The sequence below is a fragment of the Barbus barbus genome, assembly GCF_936440315.1.
Source record: "Barbus barbus genome assembly, chromosome: 37".
NCBI classification, from domain to species: domain Eukaryota; kingdom Metazoa; phylum Chordata; class Actinopteri; order Cypriniformes; family Cyprinidae; genus Barbus; species Barbus barbus.
Genome location: NC_136715.1, coordinates 16,751,223 through 16,771,859, shown reverse-complemented (window position 1 = coordinate 16,771,859; position 20,637 = coordinate 16,751,223). Strand labels below are relative to the sequence as shown.

Below are 20,637 nucleotides of genomic sequence, written 5' to 3'. Positions count from 1 at the left end.
ACAATAAGTACATTGTACTTATTTTTTGATGCAAGTACATAGTAGTTAAGGCCACCTAATATAAAGTGTGACCGATATTTTTTGTTGTCCATACAGTAGAAGTCATTGGGTCCAAAAGACAAAAACCGTACTTTAAAATATCTTCTTTTGTGTTAGACAGAAGAACTAAGTGATACAGGTTTGTAATCACACAACAGAATTTTCTTGTATGGATATAACAACACCTTAAGCTTTGTCCCGTAGGCTCCACCGCTCCACACTACTTGGAGAACATCTGAGCCGCATAAATGTGGACTAACTGACCTAAACAGAAACATTTGTTTTCTTTTCAAGTTTGTATCCTTTATTAGCATTGAAAGACACAGCTTCTCTAGATCCTCTGAGAGGCCAGATGTTTCTTAAGGACATGGTGGCCCACAGCAGATCTTGACTTATCGTTGTTCTCTCACAGAGGTAAAAGGACGAAGAAAAGCTGTGGCAGCAGTTGCATCAAATTCCACAAGATAGCAGATGCTCTTTAAGGCCCCCACATCAACTTTAAAAAGTCAGGCATAGAGTTATGGTTGTAGAGCCTTTTCTTCATCATTTATTTCATAAAAGTAATGAAGTGTATGATATGCAGTCATAGATTTGATGTTATTTTGCAGCTTTTTTAAAATTATATATGAAATTACATTTGTGCATTTGGCACACTTTGTCTTGTTGTGTTTTCCTTGTGCATGAGGATCACAGATCTACATATATTCAGATTTGCGGGTGCAGTACTCCAATGGAAAGAACAGGCCACTGCACTGCAGTGATGACGAGGTCTATGCTAATCCAGCTGGATATATGAAGGTAATACGCACACACTTCAAACACAGGGGGGAAAAAAACACTCTAAGGTGCTGGAGAGGGTCTGCTGCTCTCTTGAATGTAATAGACTCCTGGCTCAGTCATTGCTCTTATAACCCTATTCTGATACCTGCACTGCTTCTCATTAACTGTGACAGATAAGAAAAAAAATAGCATTTTGAATAGTGTTTGGGTGGTGTGTGTAAACGGTAAGTAAACCGTGGGTTTGAAATACCACCATATGACAACATTTGCAACATTTAACTTCAATAATGTAACATTTTCAAATTAAACAATATGTTTAGTGTGAAAAATAAATGTAGGACGAGCCTTTTATGCATCTGGATTTGGATCATGAAAAGTATGCTATGGCATTATGATATCATATGATTATGAAATTATGATACACTGTAAATCACCAAATTATTTAATATTTAGGGATGCATATGCCAAATAATAAAATTCTAGTTGAAACAGATGTGCCAGTACTTATTGCCCAAGAAACAAGAGACGGCAGATATTATAATTCTAAATTGTTTTGTCTAAATAAATTAAAAACAAAACATTAAAACTAAAATCAAATTTTAAAGAAAAAGTTTGGCCACAAAATGAAAATTTGCTGAAAATGAACTCACCCTCTTCTGCAGTGAATGGGTGCCGTCAGAATAAAAATCCAAACAGCTGATAAAAATATCACAATAATCCAAAACACGACTCCAGCAGTTAACGTCTTGTGAACTGAAAAGCTGTGTTTGTAATGAGCAAATTATTAGTTAAAACACTTTACAAACACAGTTTTTCACTTTCACAGATGTTAACTTTATGTTAATGTTGTCTGTTTGAACTCTCATTTTGACGGCACCCATTCACTGCAAAATCAATATTTTGCATCCCTATTAATATTTCATTTTCCCCACCTGCATGGACTTGATTACATCAAAAGTAGTAGTTTTTCTTTAGAATAACAATCATGAATCATAATCAACATAATAAGACTGAACATGGGTTATAGAAGTTAATATGATCCATTATGATTTAATTTCATCTTTAACTAACATTATTAGGTTGCCTGACCATATCCACCATTACCAGAGTGCAACAAACTGAAAGCAAGCAGCTGCTTAGAGATCCGATCTCATTGCTTCTGGCCAGGCAGATGACGTGAAGTGTTAGAGTAACTCAGGAGGACATGATTTAAGCATCTAGCTGATGGATGAGACACAATCACTATGCAAAACAAAACAAGATGGAAATAAATCAACATTCGTCCTTACCACAAGAGAGAATCAAATGTAATCACTCATCTGCTAAACATGACTTACTCAATGTGCCAAATACCCAGACAGTGCAGGCAAGTCAATGGAGACTACATTTAGTACACTATTAGTCTGCCCTCAACATTAGCATGACTTGTACATTAGGCTGCTCCATCAGCAAGACAGAGAGAATGGAAATCTTAAGTCGATGAAGAATTGATTCCTAAAAGAGTTTTTGCAGGAATACAAAAATAAAATAAAATTAAGCAACACAACTGCTGTCCTCACTGGGGAAAATAGGTTTTACATTTACATATTCATGAGGGGGTACTTACAAATCTGTATTGACCAACCCAATTCTTCCGAGAGAAGGAAGAGGAGCTTAAAAGCTCAAACAAGGAGATTTTCTGAGGACAGGCTTATGAGAGCTTTTCTTGAGGTCTTTCAGAAGGCAATGCTGGTTCATTGTGCATAATAAAAAAAACATTAAACCAGAGAGATAATTTTTCACGCACTTCCGTGCAAAAAATTAAAAATGCATATATCGTTTGTATAATCACCCCATATTTTACATTCAAAACCTACTGTATTCCCATCTTCCATTCCCATATATCAAACCCTCTTTTTCCCTGGGTAAAGGAATCTCCTGCATAACTATATAGAAACAAATAGACATCAGTGATCAGAAAATATCTGTGCTGTTGCTAACTAAAATGAAAACTATTAAAAATAATTGTTTCTGAAAAACAATAATAATAATTTCAAAAGCACATAAAAAAACTAATAAAATTAATAAAAGTACATAATAAAATAAATAATCCATAACAGAAAATATAAAAACAAAAGTAATTTGAAATAGCAATGCTAAAATAACTGATAAATATCACAAAAGACCAGGGAAATTATAGGTCAAAATATTGGATACATTACTATTTTATATTTTTGCAAGAAGTCACTTATAGCCATCAAGCCTGCATTTATTTAATCAAATCAAATTTTAATATGCTTTATTAATTTACTTAGCATTTTATGCAATGTTGAATTATTAACAATGTTGAAAACCTGTGATACTTTTTCTTCAGGATTATGATGAATAAAAAGTTAAATAAGAACAGCATTTATTTAAAATATAATTTTTGTAACAATATACAATACTGTTCAAAAGTTTGAGGTCAGTTTTTTTTTTGTTTTTTAAGAAATTAATTTTTATTCGGCAAGGATTTGTTAAATTGATAGAAACAGTGATAGTAAAGATTGATATTGTTAGAAAACATCTCTATTTGAAATAAATGCTGTTCTTTTAAACTTTTTATTTATCAATGAACCCCAAAAAAGTATCATAAGTTCTAATAAAAAAATAAAAAAAAAGAAAAATAAAAAAATAAGCAGCACAACTGTTTCCAACATTGATAATAAATCAGCATATTAGAATGATTTCTGAACGACCATGCATTGAAGAATGGAGTAATGATGCTGAAAATTCAGCTTTGAATCACAGAAATAAATTATATTGTATTAAAATTAGCATAAATGTATATTAAAATAGAAAAACATTCTTTTAAATTGTAATATTTCACAATATTAGGCTACAGTTTTTTCTGTATTTTTGATCAAATAAATGCAGGCTTGATGAGCATAAGACACTTTCATAATGCTACATAATTATAAAAATGGTAATATAATAAAGGCAGAGGCTATTTACACTAAGTGCAAAAAGCTATAGATTCTATTTACACTATATGTTAAAATAGCAAGATTTTCTGCTGTTTATACTACTTATTGCAAATAGTGGCAATTATCTGCACCTCAGTATTGTAGTACATTATAAAACAGTATGTGATGATAACGTACTGAGTGTAAATTATAGTATTAATAAATATGTAAATAGCCTTTGCCAACAAGGCGGGCTATTTGCACTTAGTGTAAAAGACACTCCGTATAATAAAGTCCTTTCACGTCACCATTTCGCCAGCCTACACTTCACATAATAGGGGTATATAGGTTATATATTTTGACTTTATTTTTATACTTAGTCGTTGTTATTCTCTGAACTTATTCCCGGTTGAGCCGTTGTTGTGGTTGTTGCTCTTTTCGGAGTACAGTGATTGAACGAGTGTACTCTTTTGGTTCACTCAAACTTTGTTCTTTTCTTTTCTATATAGTTCGTTGTTCATGTCATTGTCTTTAATATCCTTTAATGCCAGGGCCTCAGGGATAGTGTCAAACGAAAAGCTCTTTTTTTGTTTGCTAAAAAACACAAATCAGATTTCTGTTTTCTTCAGGAATGTCATTCGACTATTGATGATTACAAATGGTGGAAATCTCAGTGGGGTAACGATATTTGGAGTTCACATGGCACCGAACACTCAGCTGGTGTAAGCATTTTGAGAAACAAATTTGGTGGGGATATATTTGGGTCAGAATCAGATAGCTTAGGTCATTTTCATTTATTAGTAATTTCACTTAACCAACAAACTGTAGTTCTCGGAAATATATATGGGTACAATAATTCTTTGGATAATGATTTTTTTTTTTTTTTACAAATTAGATGAGAAGCTTACATGTTGGTCCAATAAGTTTTCTAATGCATTTTTCATTCTAGGAGGAGACTTTAATATGTCATTTAATAATTCTTTGGACAGATATCCTCCAAAAAGGACCACTTGTTCTAGTCCTGCACTATTAGACCTAATAGACAAGTTTGAATTGGTGGACATTTGGAGAGAGAGATTCCCTAACAATTTAGAGTTTACTTGGGCCAACAAAAGTGGTTCAACACAATCTCGTATTGATTATTGGCTCATATCAAACTGTATGTCAAATTTTGATTTGAATGTCGGCATTCAATGTACCCTGTTGACCGACCACAAAACTAACTTTATTAATACCCCTTTAATGGCAGCTTGTAACAGGCCAATGCAGAGCTTTGTGGAAACTTAACAGTTCACTGTTAGAATTACCAGATGTAAAGGATAAATTTAAAGAATTAATTGCTAGCTATTGGAAAACAGCCACAATTCAAAATTCTTTTGGTACCAATTGGGAGCTTTTTAAGTTTGAGACAGGTGTTTATTTAAGAAAAGTTGGAACACTTTTAGCCAAAAAAAGAAGGGTTCTTGAAGACAACCTAATCATGAAATTATCTCAGTCTAATACTTTTGATTGCATGTCTCTAGAAGAAAAATCTGAAATTGCAGATTTGCAAATTAAATTGGATGAATTGTACTTATCAAAGGCTAGGGGTGCTTATATAAGATCCAGGAAAAAATGGCTCGAAGAGGGAGAACTCAATTCCGCATTTTTTTTTTTTAAGCTAGAAAAGCATAATTTGACCCTCTCAACAATTGAACAACTTTGTGTTGAAGGCAAAATTGTTAAAGATCCAAAGGAAATAGCAAACTACAGTGCCAATTTTTATAAGAATCTTTATAGTTCAAGGTATTCAGAGCAGACAACGTCCTCGTTTCTAGACTCGGTTAATTATGTTAAGGTTATATCCGAAAGTTATAGATTTTTCTGTGATAGCATTGTTACTCCTGAGGAAGCACAAAGAGTAATTAAGAGTTTGAAAAACAATAAGTCCCCAGGGTGTGATGGACTTACAAATTATTTGCTGATGAACTTACTCCCCTTTTAACCTTAAAGGTTTTTAGAGAAAGTATTGAAAAAGAGGCTTTACCTCCTACATTGATGCGAGGTATCATAACTTTAATTTCTAAACCCAAGAAAGATCTTACCAATTTAGACAACTGGCGACCCATCACACTCATTAACAATGACTATAAAATGACTAATCAAGCACTAAAGTATATCCAGCAATTCTCCAAAGCATCAGACCTGTTCTTGAACCTCTCAAAGTGTGAACTGATGTCCATCAAAGAATGTAATTCTTGTAATTTTCAAATCAAAGATCAGGTATCTTATTTAGGTGTTATTATAACAAAACATGAAATCGAAGAAGCTCCTTAAATTTTAATCCATTGAGAGAACTCAGAAAAAAACTGAATATGTGTCTCCAACGTGTCATTGAAGGGAAGAATCTTACAAGCCAAAGCTGAAGGTTTGTCAAGACTAACATACGCTGCTCTCTCTTTGAATGATGACACTGCCATTCTTAAAAAAAAGAAGCCCTCATCTATATGGAATCTGATCCCTAATGTTGTTGTTTTTTTAAACTAGGTGGTTTAAATTTATTAATCTGCAACTATAACATCATGAAAATCCCTGTCAAATTATCTCTTTTTCATAGGCAAATGTTGTTGGCTTGGTCCCTCGTTTTTAAACACAATTTTACACCTCACTCGTATCTAATCTGGAATAACAAGAATCTACTGTATAAACACAAATCTCTTTTTTTTTTTGAAAATTGGTTTAAAAATAGTATTATTTTTGTGTCTCAATTTTTCAATCAAAATGGTTCAATCTGTAATTACTTTTTTGCTTTACTTATTGAGTTTTTAGCTAAGCATGGAATTGCTGTTAGTCCGAAAGAGTTTGCAATGTTGCTGATGCAGTGCCACATGGACTTCTCATGCTTTTTAGAGCTCTTTCTTTTCCAATCTCATGTCACTCAGTGGATCTTTGTGAAACATTTGTTGGAAAACAGTGCCTTTCGTCATCCAAGTCAGAAAACAATAAGAAAATGAGAGTTTTGTTTCAGATGGAGTCTATGTCTGTGCCTTATGTAATCTCTTATTGGAATGGTTTAGTAAGTGATATTCCCTGGAAGAAAGTTTGGTCATTACCTCACAAATATTTAATTACTTAATTAATCAACTTAATTAAGTTGATTCATAGAATTTACCTGGATAAGTGCTCTCTTAAAAGACTTAAGAATGATATTAATACCAACTGTTCTTTCTGTTTAGAAAACAATGAAACTTCTTTACATTTATTCTGGAATTGCTCTTGAATCATTTTGGTGTGACATTCTTGACTTTATCAAATGTACTTATAGCAATGTCATTTCTGGCTTTCATGAATGTGAAAAAAAGTGATACTTATTTCATAAACCTTACTTTCCTTTTAGCTAAATATCATATTCATAAATGTAAATTTTCTAAATGCACACCTCTTTTTGTAAGATTCAAACTTGAATTGAAGATGTATTTTAAATCTATTGAATTGAAAGCAATAAGAGCAGTGGCTTTGTTGAAGGACTTGGCACATCCTCTGGACTGAAAAACTGAATGACCCTGGACTGTTGTTGTGATTTGAAGATGACTACTGTTATTGTTTTTTTTACTTCATGCATTCAATAAAAAAAAATAATAAAAAAAAACATAATAGGCCTGTAGGTGGCACTTGGGCTTCATTAACTAAGATAGTTTCATAGTCCTAGTAAATGGTGTATATATCCTACATAAATATAAGTGAATTGAACAGCCTACTGATTACCATTTTGGCACTGCACGGTTTTGTGCAGTGCTTTTGTAGTCATTTAGCATACATTTTCCCAGCGATGTAATTTGATTTATAAAATGAGACAAACCGCAGATCGCTCCACAAATAAGCTCGTCGGTTCCATGTAATTTTCAACCGATTTATGAATAAGAACGGAAAATAACCGCTACACTTCCCATATTGTCCAATGAAATTTGAACTTCTTGTGCCAGATCATGATTGGTTGGTGTACCTACATGACTAATGGGCATTGGTGAATTATGTAATATTCAAAAATATGTAACATATGGATTTTTAATTAAATCGACACACTAGCTTTGATTATTGATGAAATAATTTTTCCTTCCGTCGACCCATATGCACTCACTGAAAGAGCCATATATGGCTCGAAAACCTATGGTTTCCGAAAACGCACGCAGCCCATAGCAATGCCTCAGATTGACAGATATGTAAAAATAACCACGAATTTTCCGACTTTTGAGCGAGTAGTTACTGTTTTGTACAAATTTTCATGTTAATTAGAATTCAAATGCATTTTGTTTAATTGACCACAATATCATTGCTATTTGTCTGAGAGGGGCAGTTTTGAACAATTTTGAAAAAGGGCAGGGGCTCGAGCCCCCAAAGCCCCCCCTTCTGGACGTGCCTGCAAAAGACATCATTCATGTTTCCTGAAAATTCCACCCAATTCTACTTTATGATAATTTAGTGACTTTAAAAACAGAATAGAACTTTGTATTTTAGGTTTAAAAATTATTCATAACATGAATGAGAAACCTGTACAAATAAAAGTGCAAATATACATTATAATGCTTCAAAGGACCTCTACCTGTCTCTTACGCATTTCTAGTCACACAGCAAACCATATGGACCTCCTGCATTATATGTTAATTCTTTCCTTAATTATCAGCATCTAATATTTTGAATCTTCAGAATCTTTGAATATAGAAAGGAAGTTTGTATTTCGGGTTTTAGGGTTTTTCATAACATGGAAATGTATAAATATACAATAAAAAGCTTTAAATGTTACAAAAGGAATAAAAAAAAAACTATAACAAGTTGGTATCATTAATATAATGAGGTTCCTATCTGTTACACATTTCAAGTCCCCTACATTGTTATATGTTAATTCTTTCCCTAATTATCAGCATCTGATGCTTCGACAAACAGTGTTTAAGGAGCGGCCAAGTCGACTTCATAGCACAGTCACAGGCCAGCAGTCTCCAGGGGTTAAATCCTCATTACTAGTCATAGCTCTGCCCTAAACCCTTTGAAATGACTCTTCCTAATTAGCACCTCCAAACGGCCTCACATTTAATTAACTTGTGGAATCCTTGAGGGGCGTTTTGATTTAAGAAATTAACACATTTTCCCATTCCTGATTGTAACTAATTGGTTTACTTTATTCAGAAATGATAGCTGCCATTTATCATGAATAATACAATACCAATGTTAAAACAATGGAGCTAATAAAGAGCTGTTGATAATTCATTACTGGAAGATTATCTGAGATACTTTAATAAGTTGTATTTATACAGCTTTAGCATTTGCACAAGCTAATTAGAGATCAAATGGTGAAACTTTTTGGAACATCAATATTCCTTCGAAGTCACAATGTTGGATAACGAAGCAATGAGTTAATTAGCTCGTGCTGGGGAAAAAACAAATAAAGTCATTTGTGACCTCTGAATGCTCTCAGCTCTTTTTCATAGTCTGATTTTAACATATGACTTCTGTTCAGCAAGGTCAGGTGGGCACTAGATGAGCAGCAGCCTTTGACAAGTTGACAAGAGAACTCCGCTAGGCCGTGACGTGTGTGTGTGTTAGCGTAGTTGGAGGATTTAGATCGCAGAGATTTGCATCATGAGATACGCTTTTGCCTTAATCTCCTAAAGACAGACACGGGCTGAAGGTGAAGGCAACTCTCTGCAGATATGAATTTAGCAATTAGCAGAGTTAATAAGGAACATCATTCAGAGGAGAGAGGTATGGAGGAGTGAGGTCAAGTCTGAACAAATGGACGTGGGAAAAGACACTGAATAGTTCATTAAAATGAGATTTCACTCATATACCAGCATTCCACCACCATTCACTTTGGTTCCAATCACGCTTTTCCATCTCTGGAACATCAAGCTTCATAAAGGATGCAGAAGTTCTATAAAAGTGGTTCATATGACTCAAGCGCTACAAGCACACTACTGATCAAAAGTTATTAATAAATTAGATTTTCTTTCTAAAAAAAGTCTCAATAACACAGCAAATTTTATATATATATATATATATACACACACACACACACACAGGTCCTTCTCAAAAAATTACCATATTGTGATAAAGTTCATTATTTTCTGTAATGTACTGATAAACATTAGACTTTCATATTTTAGATTCATTACAACACAACTGAAGTAGTTCAAGCCTTTTATTGTTTTAATATTGATGATTTTGGCATACAGCTCATGAAAACCCAAAATTCCTATCTCAAAAAATTAGCATATTTCATCCGACCAATAAAAGAAAAGTGTTTTTAATACAAAAAAAGTCAACCTTCAAATAATTATGTTCAGTTATGCACTCAATACTTGGTCGGGAATCCTTTTGCAGAAATGACTGCTTCAATGCGGCGTGGCATGGAGGCAATCAGCCTGTGGCACTGCTGAGGTGTTATGGAGGCCCAGGATGCTTCGATAGCGGCCTTAAGCTCATCCAGAGTGTTGGGTCTTGCGTCTCTCAACTTTCTCTTCACAATATCCCACAGATTCTGAGGTAGGAATTTTGGGTTTTCATGAGCTGTATGCCAAAATCATCAATATTAAAACAATAAAAGGCTTGAACTACTTCAGTTGTGTTGTAATGAATCTAAAATATATGAAAGTCTAATGTTTATCAGTACATTACAGAAAATAATGAACTTTATCACAATATGCTAATTTTTTGAGAAGGACCTGTATATATACACACACTGTTATAGTATGCATCACAAAATACAGTATTATTACAATTTAAAATAACTGTTTTCCATTTTAATATATTTGAAGTTTAAAATTGTCAGCATAATTACTCCAGTAAGACTTTTTTGTTATTATTATTATTATCAATATTGAAAACTGCTTTGCTGCTTTGAATGGGAAAGTAAGATTTAAAAAAAAATGGAAAGGGAAAACAAAAGAAAGAAAGAAATACTTTTATTTAGCAAGAATTAAATTGTTCAAAAGTGACATTTAAAATATTACAAAATATTTCAAAATAGATATTCATTGAACTTTACATGGTTTATCTTCAGCAGCAAAAAGGCTTTTAACACTGATAATAATAATAACAACCATTATTGATATCTGAGCACCAAATCAGCATATTAAAATGATTTCTGAAGGATCTTTTTTTTTTTTTTTACTTTTCAGTGGATTTCTGCTGATTTGGCAACTGAAAATGGTTTAAATTGTCCATGAATCTGACTAACCTTGTTTGCAAGATCAACTCAGTCAATGATCCAATTGCAGTAGTTCCTTGAATAACAGCATAACTTTCGATCTGTTTTTTACACAAATAAACTTTTATGATACCTTTATGGTGGTTGCTTGACCTTTTAGAAGCTTGAATGTTCCCATTGTTACCATTCATTGTAATTGCATGAATAAGAGCGACCCGCAGTTCAAGAATTTCTCCTTTTGTGTTCAATGGAAGAAGAAAGTGTTACAAGTTTGGAACAACACAAGAGTTATAGTAATAATGACAGAACTGTAATATTTAGTGAACTGTTCCTTTAATAAGCAGTTTAAAATGCTCTTCAGCTTTCAACAATGAGCCTTTGGACATCCACGGGAACACAAACCAATCGAATAAATATCTAGATAGACTTTCAAAGTTTTTCACAACTGTCATTGGCACAGCAGTTACGGTATAACAACTTTTAATTTGCTCTAACACTAAATACCACCTCATCACAATCATCATTACAGAAAAATTATCCCAAATGGACCGGAATAAAAGTCCCACAGGAGCATTCAAAAGAGGCACCTCTCCTTCAAGACTGCCGACAGAACTCTAAATGATTACCGCCTTCCTAAATTATTGAAAAAGCCTAAACAGCCCTCATGAGCAACAGAAATGGCTATTAACCTTGGCGAAACGATATTCAAATCCGGTTACAGCTAACTTGCTCTACTGTATCCCTGGCGGCCAGGAAATGTAAATGTGTTCTTGCTGTGGACAGATGGGAGAGAGACGCCTGCTGTTTGAAGTTCTTGCACCAGAGGAGTCGCACCCTCCCACCCCTCGTTTAAAATATTCAGCACGCAGCCTCATCCAGCAGACTCCCCTGGTCCTGTTTCGACACTCCAGTCAAGCTTTTCAAGCTGCTGCAGCCTTGTGAGGCGAATTAGCTTTGACGTCGACAATCTTTGCGTAAAGATTTTTCACCGCCGTAAAGAACGAATGCAGCGGCAAATGTTCCTTTAAGTTTGGAGACGCGGCCATGGGTTGTGCTGGGGAAAACAGCTCTGGGATTATCTCTAGGTCCAGACAGGAATTTCTGAGGCGGTGTTGGCGTTATCTAAAATCCATCTCTCTTTTTGGGGCATTGTCATTGACAAGCCATCTCTAATTTTCGAGCTGTCATAAAAGATGGGAGTGAATTGCCGTGATACATACCTGCCAGACACGGCTCCTGAGCTCCACTAAAGCGGACTGGCAGCTGGCTAATCACTGCCTCTTATCTCAGTGGTAAAAGTCCAAAATAACAGATTTTGTAAAACCTCAGGCACTCAGTTGGGTGGGCAGTTTTGTGCATTATGAATAAGGGCTGGGTATTGATACACATTTCCCAATTCAATCTGATTCTGATTGATTAGTTGACCAAATTCTGAATAATGTGTGTATATTTCATGTCTACTTTGATTACCAATGAAAAGTATGTAAAAGTAATTGGGTCATTCCGTGTCAAATCAACCAAATTTCAAAAACATATTTTGATTGTCAATATTTTTTCTGAAGAAATATAAATGTGTATAGTGATGAAGGCCAAAATATTAAATGTTATCAATTTGCTTAGTAATCCACTGTTTTGAGATTCAGAGGGGGTAAAAATTACTTAACAGCAGACTTAAGATAACAACATCATGTTATTTTTACACAGAGATTGGTAAGTCTGTTAGTAAAATCATTATGTGCCAATGGTGACCGTTCAAAAATGGGTAAAAGGCACTTTAAGTTTTTTTTTTTCTCCAAAGATTGCATGGCTGTAACTCAAGAGGTACTAAATAGATCTCAATGCCTTAACAAGCCTTAACAAACTTTCCTTTTGGCAACTTCATTTGTAAGGCCTTATATGGTCAGTTCCAGAGATATTGCAATTTCAGTATGGCTCCAGTAGTGAATTGTTAAATTGTACACATTTTCAGTGGTCAAAAACCAAATGCGAGTCATTTTGCATACATATGGTACTTCTTTTCTTTTAAAGAAGAATGTCTAAAGAACAAATAATGCTGAAACTAGAAATATATATTCTTTTCCTCTATCAATTGCATAGGAAATACCTTTTTGAGTTCCATAAATTTTCTTTTTCTAGAGTTTGCATGCCTGCAACTCAAGAAATTTTAAAGTTATCTTATTATGATTTTAGATTCTGGTTTCTATTAAACTTTTCTTTCGGAATCTTCATTTGTAAGGCCCTAAATGGTTTAATTCCAGACAGGCATGCAAACTTTGGCACTGAATCTCAGGTGAAAATTGGCATTTTGACCACCCTCTTCAAAACAGTGGATTACTCGGTAAATATACAATCGATGACATTTGATATTTTTGGCTTTATTCTTCATTTAAGTATTTCTTTCAACAACAACAAAATATTAGCAAAATCAGAAATTCGAGGCAGGGTCGTCTGGTTGAGTTGACACGGAATGTCCAAATTGCATGCATTGTATAAAAGTATTATTTGATTATCATATATTAATACCATACAGTATAATATTACTATATACCAATCTAGTAGTGTATTCAGATTCATGAACAAACGACTCTTATTAACCGGTTCTTTCGAATAAAGCACAAAGCTAAACCAGTCTGATTCAAAAATGAAATACTCTTTTTGGTCAGTGAAACCCTTCAGTGAAAAAGTACAAAAAAGCTTTAAATGGGTCACAAAAAAAATTTAAAAATGAATTTGTGTTCATGAACTAGTGTATAGTTATGCTGATTGTCATTGTGTGCTGTCTGAGAGGAAACCTCAAAAGAGACATATTTTCTTGTAATTATTTTGCAGCACATTCATTTTCCTAATAACATGCAATTCTTATTGAAAATTGTACTGTATATTTGCTGCCACTGAAAAGCGGTAACACTGGCTTGGAGTAAAAGATAGAACCTGGGATTTCAGCAATCAGTTTTGTGATCGTTAAAGCGAAGATCACAATTAATCAGAAAATTGATATTTTTACCCAGAACTAGTGCAAAGTGCAAACGACAACGTATGCAGTTACTGATTAATAAAAACAGCTCATTGATCGTTGTCAGGAACTGGCTGACAGCCAGACTCCTAAGGAGATGGTGAAACATGGATTTGATCCAACCATGAGAAGCCCAAACTGAGAGAAAAATGGAAAAGGCTGCTCTAATCTGCATTTTATTAGTGTCTGTATCATATGTTGATATAAACCAATGCATTTCTATTACCATAAAAATTTCACTTCTCCCTGATACTAAACAAGACTTAAATAAGTCATTTCATTAAAAATAATATAACTGCACTTGGCACTATGTATTTTCTCATTAGAGCAGGACCTCTCTCAGATGGATGAGGCTTGTGCCCTGTTGCATCTCATTATACGACAGAAATGAAAATATATGCTTGCTAAGCACTCTGCATGCACTACTAAACCACATCTTATGGACTGCATAGAGTAATGAAGTGATGCCTTATACACCAAATTGCTGTTGATCCAATGTCATTTTCTAGCACAGAACCTCTCGATATAATTTTCAAACTCCAGCTCAGGGACAAAATAATAATATTAAGGTCAAAAAAGTACTAGATATTAGAAAATGGGTCTATTTAAGGATTTAGTCATTTAATTAAAAACAAATTTAAACTGAAAAGCAGACTTTCACAATGACATCAATGCTGCATTCTGGGAGCTGAATCAATAAATTGACTGAATCAAGTTGCAAAATCAGGTCAGTCTGTGTCAGTCAGTACTAAAGTTGCTGGAAAGATGCTTAGGCAGAACGTCCAACGTTTAAAGCCCTTGTTCTGTGTACAAACCGGCGTAAAGATTTATGAGATGCCGTGCTTGTTGTGTGAAGCAATTTCAGAATAAAATTGTTTTAAGATGATATTGATGTCTGAAGGAAGCAGACGCGACATCTGTGGTGTTCAAAGGGGTTTATTGTGAAGCCAATAATGCGTAAACAGAATTTTGCTATTAAATTACGGCTGCTGTTATTATCAGATGCCTCTAAATTGGTGAACACATTACAACACAGAACCATTACAATTTAGGTTCGGATAAACTAAATCATTTCTAAGGCCCTATAAAACAGTCCTTTACAGGTAAAAAAATAATAAAAATAAAAATAAATTGCATGCCTTATTTCACTGATTCCAATGTAGTTTTAAGACAAAAACATCCATTCTTTAAGTTCACCCAAAAATGAAAATGTGCTAAAAACATTCCCTCAATCCATTGTTGTAGAAGAGTTCCAAGTTGTAGAAGAGTTTGTTTCTTTATCAAAGAACATGTGCAAAAATTTAGCATTACATCACTTGCTCACCAACAGATCCTCTGCAGTGAATGGGTGCCATCAGAATGAGATTTTAAAAAGCTTATAAAAATGTCACAACATACAGATGTGATGTTTTCAAAATGTCTTTGATGGAAAACAAACTCATATACATCTTGGATGGACTGAGGACATTTAAAATAATAATAATAATAATAATAATCTCTTTGGAATAAGCGTTGGAAAGTTTTAAGCAAATTTCATTTTTGGGTGAACTGTTCCTTTAAAGACGGCAAGCCTCTGTCCTCTGACTACCAACACATTTGTTTTATGTGCCAACAGCCACTGAACTATTTTAGGGATATCAGTCAGGATTAAAACAGAATGGAAGGCGCAGCTCAGATCTATTCAATGACCTACTTGAAACTTTTCCTCCGAGTTGTGTTCTATAATGTCAAAATATAGCCTCTGACTTTCCATAAGTCTGAATTTCCATTGAAACCGCACTGTTGATCTACTTTGTCCTGTTGTCCTGGTTTATGCACAAGAACCTTTCAGTACGCATGTCAAATGACACCCAAAATATGGAAACATTAAACATTTCTTCATGTTGCAAGACCAAAAGAGGAACATAAGACAATTGGCCAAAAATACGTATATTGCTGAAAATACACAAATTATGACAGGAGGGAAATCTGCGTATACCTAAGATAAATAAAAAAAATGACCTTTAAACCTGTAGACTGACAGCAAATTGTTATTGGCCAGCTCAGCAGAAAAAGTTTCATCACTGACGGGTCAAAGGCTGATATAGATGGACGTGATTCTGGCCTATTGCAAACCTGAAGGTGAAACGATCATTTCTAGCCTTATGAAAAAAAAAAAAAGCCTTCAAAACACTCAAATATTATTAAAAAGCATCACCTATAGGAATTAGTATTCTGGGAAACACATATAGCAGAACACACAAGCTAATGTTTAAACTATCATTACCTTATGAGAAAAAGGTATTTAAGAATAGAATATCTAGAACGAAATGATGATCTTTAGAACTAGAACAGAAACTTTTGAACATAACCTCTGTCTAAATGAATTGCAGATTATGCAATGTATTTATATGCAGTTATCAAACACAGTTTGAACAGTAAACGAATAATTCTGCAAAGCAGCACAGAGACCGTCTATGTGTCATTCTATTAAAGCATATATTCAAATCGCTGGTTAATGAACAAGCAACGCCAGCTTAAATGGTTATTGTGCAGAATAAATCATCATCAGGCAGCAGCTGCATCACGCAATACTACGTTCTTCTGCTGGTCCCAACACCCACTAAAGGATAAACATACAGATCTGCGATCTGTTACCTGGTTTCTGCTCACAAGCAGTTGTTTAGTATTCGCTGCTCGGAGTCCTCTCACAGCCGCCTGACATGCCATGGATGCCGCCATGTTGAACCGGAAGTAAGTCCTGTAGCGAGGACACGTGTGTGAGGAGTGAGAGTGAGCGTTGGCTGACTTTTGCAGTCTTCAGAAACCTGTGAGTGAACCAAAGAACAGGATTGGGCTGTTTGCACTGCAACATTATCTCATTTAGCCTACCTCCCTAGCCGGTAGGACGAAAATTTATTTGCACACACATATCTGGTTGTATACAAATTTATATGAATGTACATACTATATGCTGTATGAAGGTATTCTTAAAGTATTATTGTATACAGTATACATATATAAAGTGCAGATAATTACGTAGCCTAAATGTAGATAATTACATAAATATGATCATTTACATAAATGTTATGGAAGTATATTTAAATAAATGTATGTATATGTAAAAATAATTGTATGCCCTAATATAATAAAATGTATTGTAATAGTAAAATACATCCCCTCCCATAAAAGGACAGCCTATAAAAAAAATCAGTCATTAAAGCTAAAATGAATAAAGTTATATTTTTCTGTTTATCCTAGTTTGTCTCAATATATATATATATATATATATATATATATATATATATATTTACTAATTATCGCAAAGATACTTTCTCTTTTCCGTTATTGCCAAAAGGCAGCAAATTGCAAGTCTACAATAATTAGCATTTTTGTTATGGATGAAATATAATAATCTTTTTTCTTAATATAATAAATTGTATTAAAATATATTTTTTTTCTTGGTATATTACTGCCAAAAGTGTGCTCTTTTGTTTTTTAAAATTAATTTATTATAAACATAAAAATTAAATGTATTGTAGATATATGCTTTTTATTTATGTAATCTTGTAATCTTGTGTGTTTAGGTTATTTACATGCTATTTAATGGTGAATGGTTTCATCATGTCAGCACTAATCAAATGATCTTTCAAACAATACAGAAGATAAAGAAGATCAACACAAAAACAGGATCATTTTGTGGATGACATGATGTTTGATGGGTTGGATCGGCTGCACATCAAAGGGAGGAGGTTTGATTCTCTCGCACACATCCACAGAACCTATCTATCTTTTCACTCTCTTCTCAACTCCCTAAAAGCACTCATTACTCTCTGACATTGTGAAAGGGCAGAAAGGGCAAAATGATCATAAAAAGCTGTGATTATGACAGAGACATTTGCTTCAAACTGATGTGTGTCAGCAGAAACCCATTCAGAGAGGATGATGAACCACTCCTGGAGAACATGCGAGCGTCTCTCTCCTTCCCTCATTTATTTTTTTCACAATACACTCACATAAACAAGCTTCTGCCCCTTCAATACATTCAAACCACAACATGCAGATCAGCACATATTGACATTTTGCAATGGCAGAAGAGCCACTATTGCCTTTTTTTATTCTGTTATATATTTATTTCAACCCAACCTTATTGGAAAAACGTGCCTGCGGCGACATTTATGCAAACACATTAGGTTGCTTCTTGCACGTTTCGCAACACTTTTAAAATGTCCACTGAATGATGCTAAAAGTGTGTTTTTATCTTAAGTTTTATCCGAAACAGATTAAAGTGAATCTTGCGGTGTTTTATTACACTGGTTGTTGTAAATATCATGGCAGTTAAATGTCCGGTGAATACCGCAAAAAAAGGTGAATTCTGCATCGCATTTAAAAATAACGTACCACCTACACTAAACCTTACCCTAAACATAACCGATAGCGTTAGCATGAGACAAAGAAATGTGAGATTTTAGCGCAATTGTACAAGTTTTTGGTCTTTTTTTTTACTAGACTCGAGTGCAGTACCACCGCTCCCCATACGCAGAATACGCAGTTTGCATAGGGCACCAACTCCCAGGGGAGCACCATCCCAGTTGCTCAAAAAAAAAAAAAAACCTGACGCGCCATTCCCGCATCCGCGACCACTCGCACCTCATGTTTGCAGCTGAATGCAAATGATCATAATTGATGGATAACTATGCCTGTGAAAAGACATCCACAAACAGGTGCCAAGAAAAAAAAAGGAAAAAAAAGATGAAAATGAAGCCTGTGCGTCACTTTCAGGTAAAGTTAGGCTACATTCATAATCCTGTTAAACTTTTTTGGGTGTTGAGGTTAATAACGTGTGTTAATGTCAGTAATAATTTCACCACCACCGACGCATCTAATATTCTCTCGAGATGTTCACTTACGAAAGTTAGCCCTTGTTTTAACACTAATAAAACAAACAAAAAAATAATAATAAATCATGGCTCTTGTAGGCATGGTAATCGTAAATTAACCATGGTTTTGTTACTTCAAATAATAATATACAAAGAAGTATTAAGATGATATTTTTTTGTGGTTAAACAAACCTAAGCCAACAACAGCCTTTGAAATGACTTAAAATGCATTATATAAAAACAATGAGGCAATCCTCCTGAAAAAAAAAACAGTAGAACCATCACAGAAAATCCTATACCATCACAAATGAATCACAAATACAAACCATCGACTTTTAACCATTAAAACCATTTAAAAAATGTAGTATGTAGTATGTTTTCGGACATATTCCATTAGAATTTATTGGTTTTAACGAGCCACCAATAGAAGGTGACCAATTACCAGTAGAGACCAACAAGGTCCATTACAATTTCAAGTCCCATTATAACCAGTAAAACCATTACAAATTTTGTGATGGTGTCTATTGTTTTTTTCAACATTACATGTTATAAATGCCTGCAAAGGGAGCCAAAGGCCTGGTCATTGCTGCTATTACACTTACATGAGGATCATATCCTTGTTTAATAGGCTATTGACCAAACATTTAATTCAAATATACACTTAATCTTCATTTTTGGCCACCTTTTTGCTATAGATGACACAGCCTCTATAATTTCTTCAACAAAAAAACATGTGGATATCACAACCCTTACAAAAATAAACCACAGTTTTCGTAGTTGTCATATGTCTATATGTTGAATTTCTGTTTTTACCTAGTTTTTGCCTGTGTAGTTTAGTTGATCGTCATCGCCTTTTGTTTATTAATTCTCCCATTAGCCCGTGTTCTTAAGTCCTGAGTTCTTTGCCAGTTATTGTTTGATGTTACGTGTATTGACTACCCTGAGTTATTCCCTTCTATTCGTGTGGATTATAATATTAAAAGACTTTATTTTTGGATTCCCTTCTCTCCGTGAAGTTTGTTCTGCCTGAGACCGTAACAGTAGTAAAACTGCTTAATTTTCTTTTGCGTGATTTCTGAATGCTTGAGACCATAAAATCAATCAGACTGTATTACTGCCATAGGTAACTGTCTAGAGCTACAATTGTAATTTGTAAATAATACAATTTAATTACTATTTATTTATTTACTTTTATATTTTATTAAAGTTTTATTTTGACCCCTATAGTAGGTGTTTTTTTTTTTACTTCAATAATATTTGAGGGAGGGGGCACAACAATACAATCCTGCTCAGGGCACCCATTTGGCCAGCAGCGGCCCTGCTCGAGTGGTTCGCATTGCAAATGCCATACTATACCAGGTGGGCTACCGAGCAAATTTACTACACCAGAAAAGCAGTACATATGCAGCTGATTATGTGATGCATAAATCAAAATGTATTAGTTTATAAATGTTAAAACAGCTTTAGCATCACAAAACGGAATTGAGCAAGAAAACCATGCAAGAATATGCCTATATTTTTTGCATAATTTTTGTGAAAAGGTATGAAAGTTGTTGGTGTTTCAGCTGGAAAATGCAGGGAATTATATGTTTAAGTGGGTATGTTTTTGCATTTTCTCAAAGATTCAGGTATAGGCAAGTTTTTCCAGTGAGTTTGGGTTGATTTATTTCACAAATTACCTGTAATTATTGTATTTATTTATTTTTATATTTTGTGCTGGCCTATTCTTTCCAGCTAGTTTTTAATGGAAGAAATCCATATTTTCATTGTGAGGTGTATTCTTTACTTCTCACCTTTTTTAAATCCAGCCGTCGTACACAAACAAAACTTGCACACTATGCA

The 20,637-nt window shown here is 34.1% G+C and overlaps 1 protein-coding gene across 1 annotated transcript in view; it reads right to left on the bottom strand.

The window, feature by feature from the left end:
• Window positions 1-16,690, bottom strand: part of LOC306856652 (succinate--CoA ligase [GDP-forming] subunit beta, mitochondrial-like) — a 115,235-nt gene extending 98,545 nt beyond the window's left edge. The window contains exon 1 of the mRNA XM_079396015.1: window positions 16,574-16,690. Coding sequence (XP_079252141.1) covers window positions 16,574-16,657 — 84 coding nt within the window. The 5' untranslated portion in view covers window positions 16,658-16,690. The remainder of the gene's footprint in view (window positions 1-16,573) is intronic.
• Between the last annotated feature and the right edge of the window lie 3,947 nt (window positions 16,691-20,637).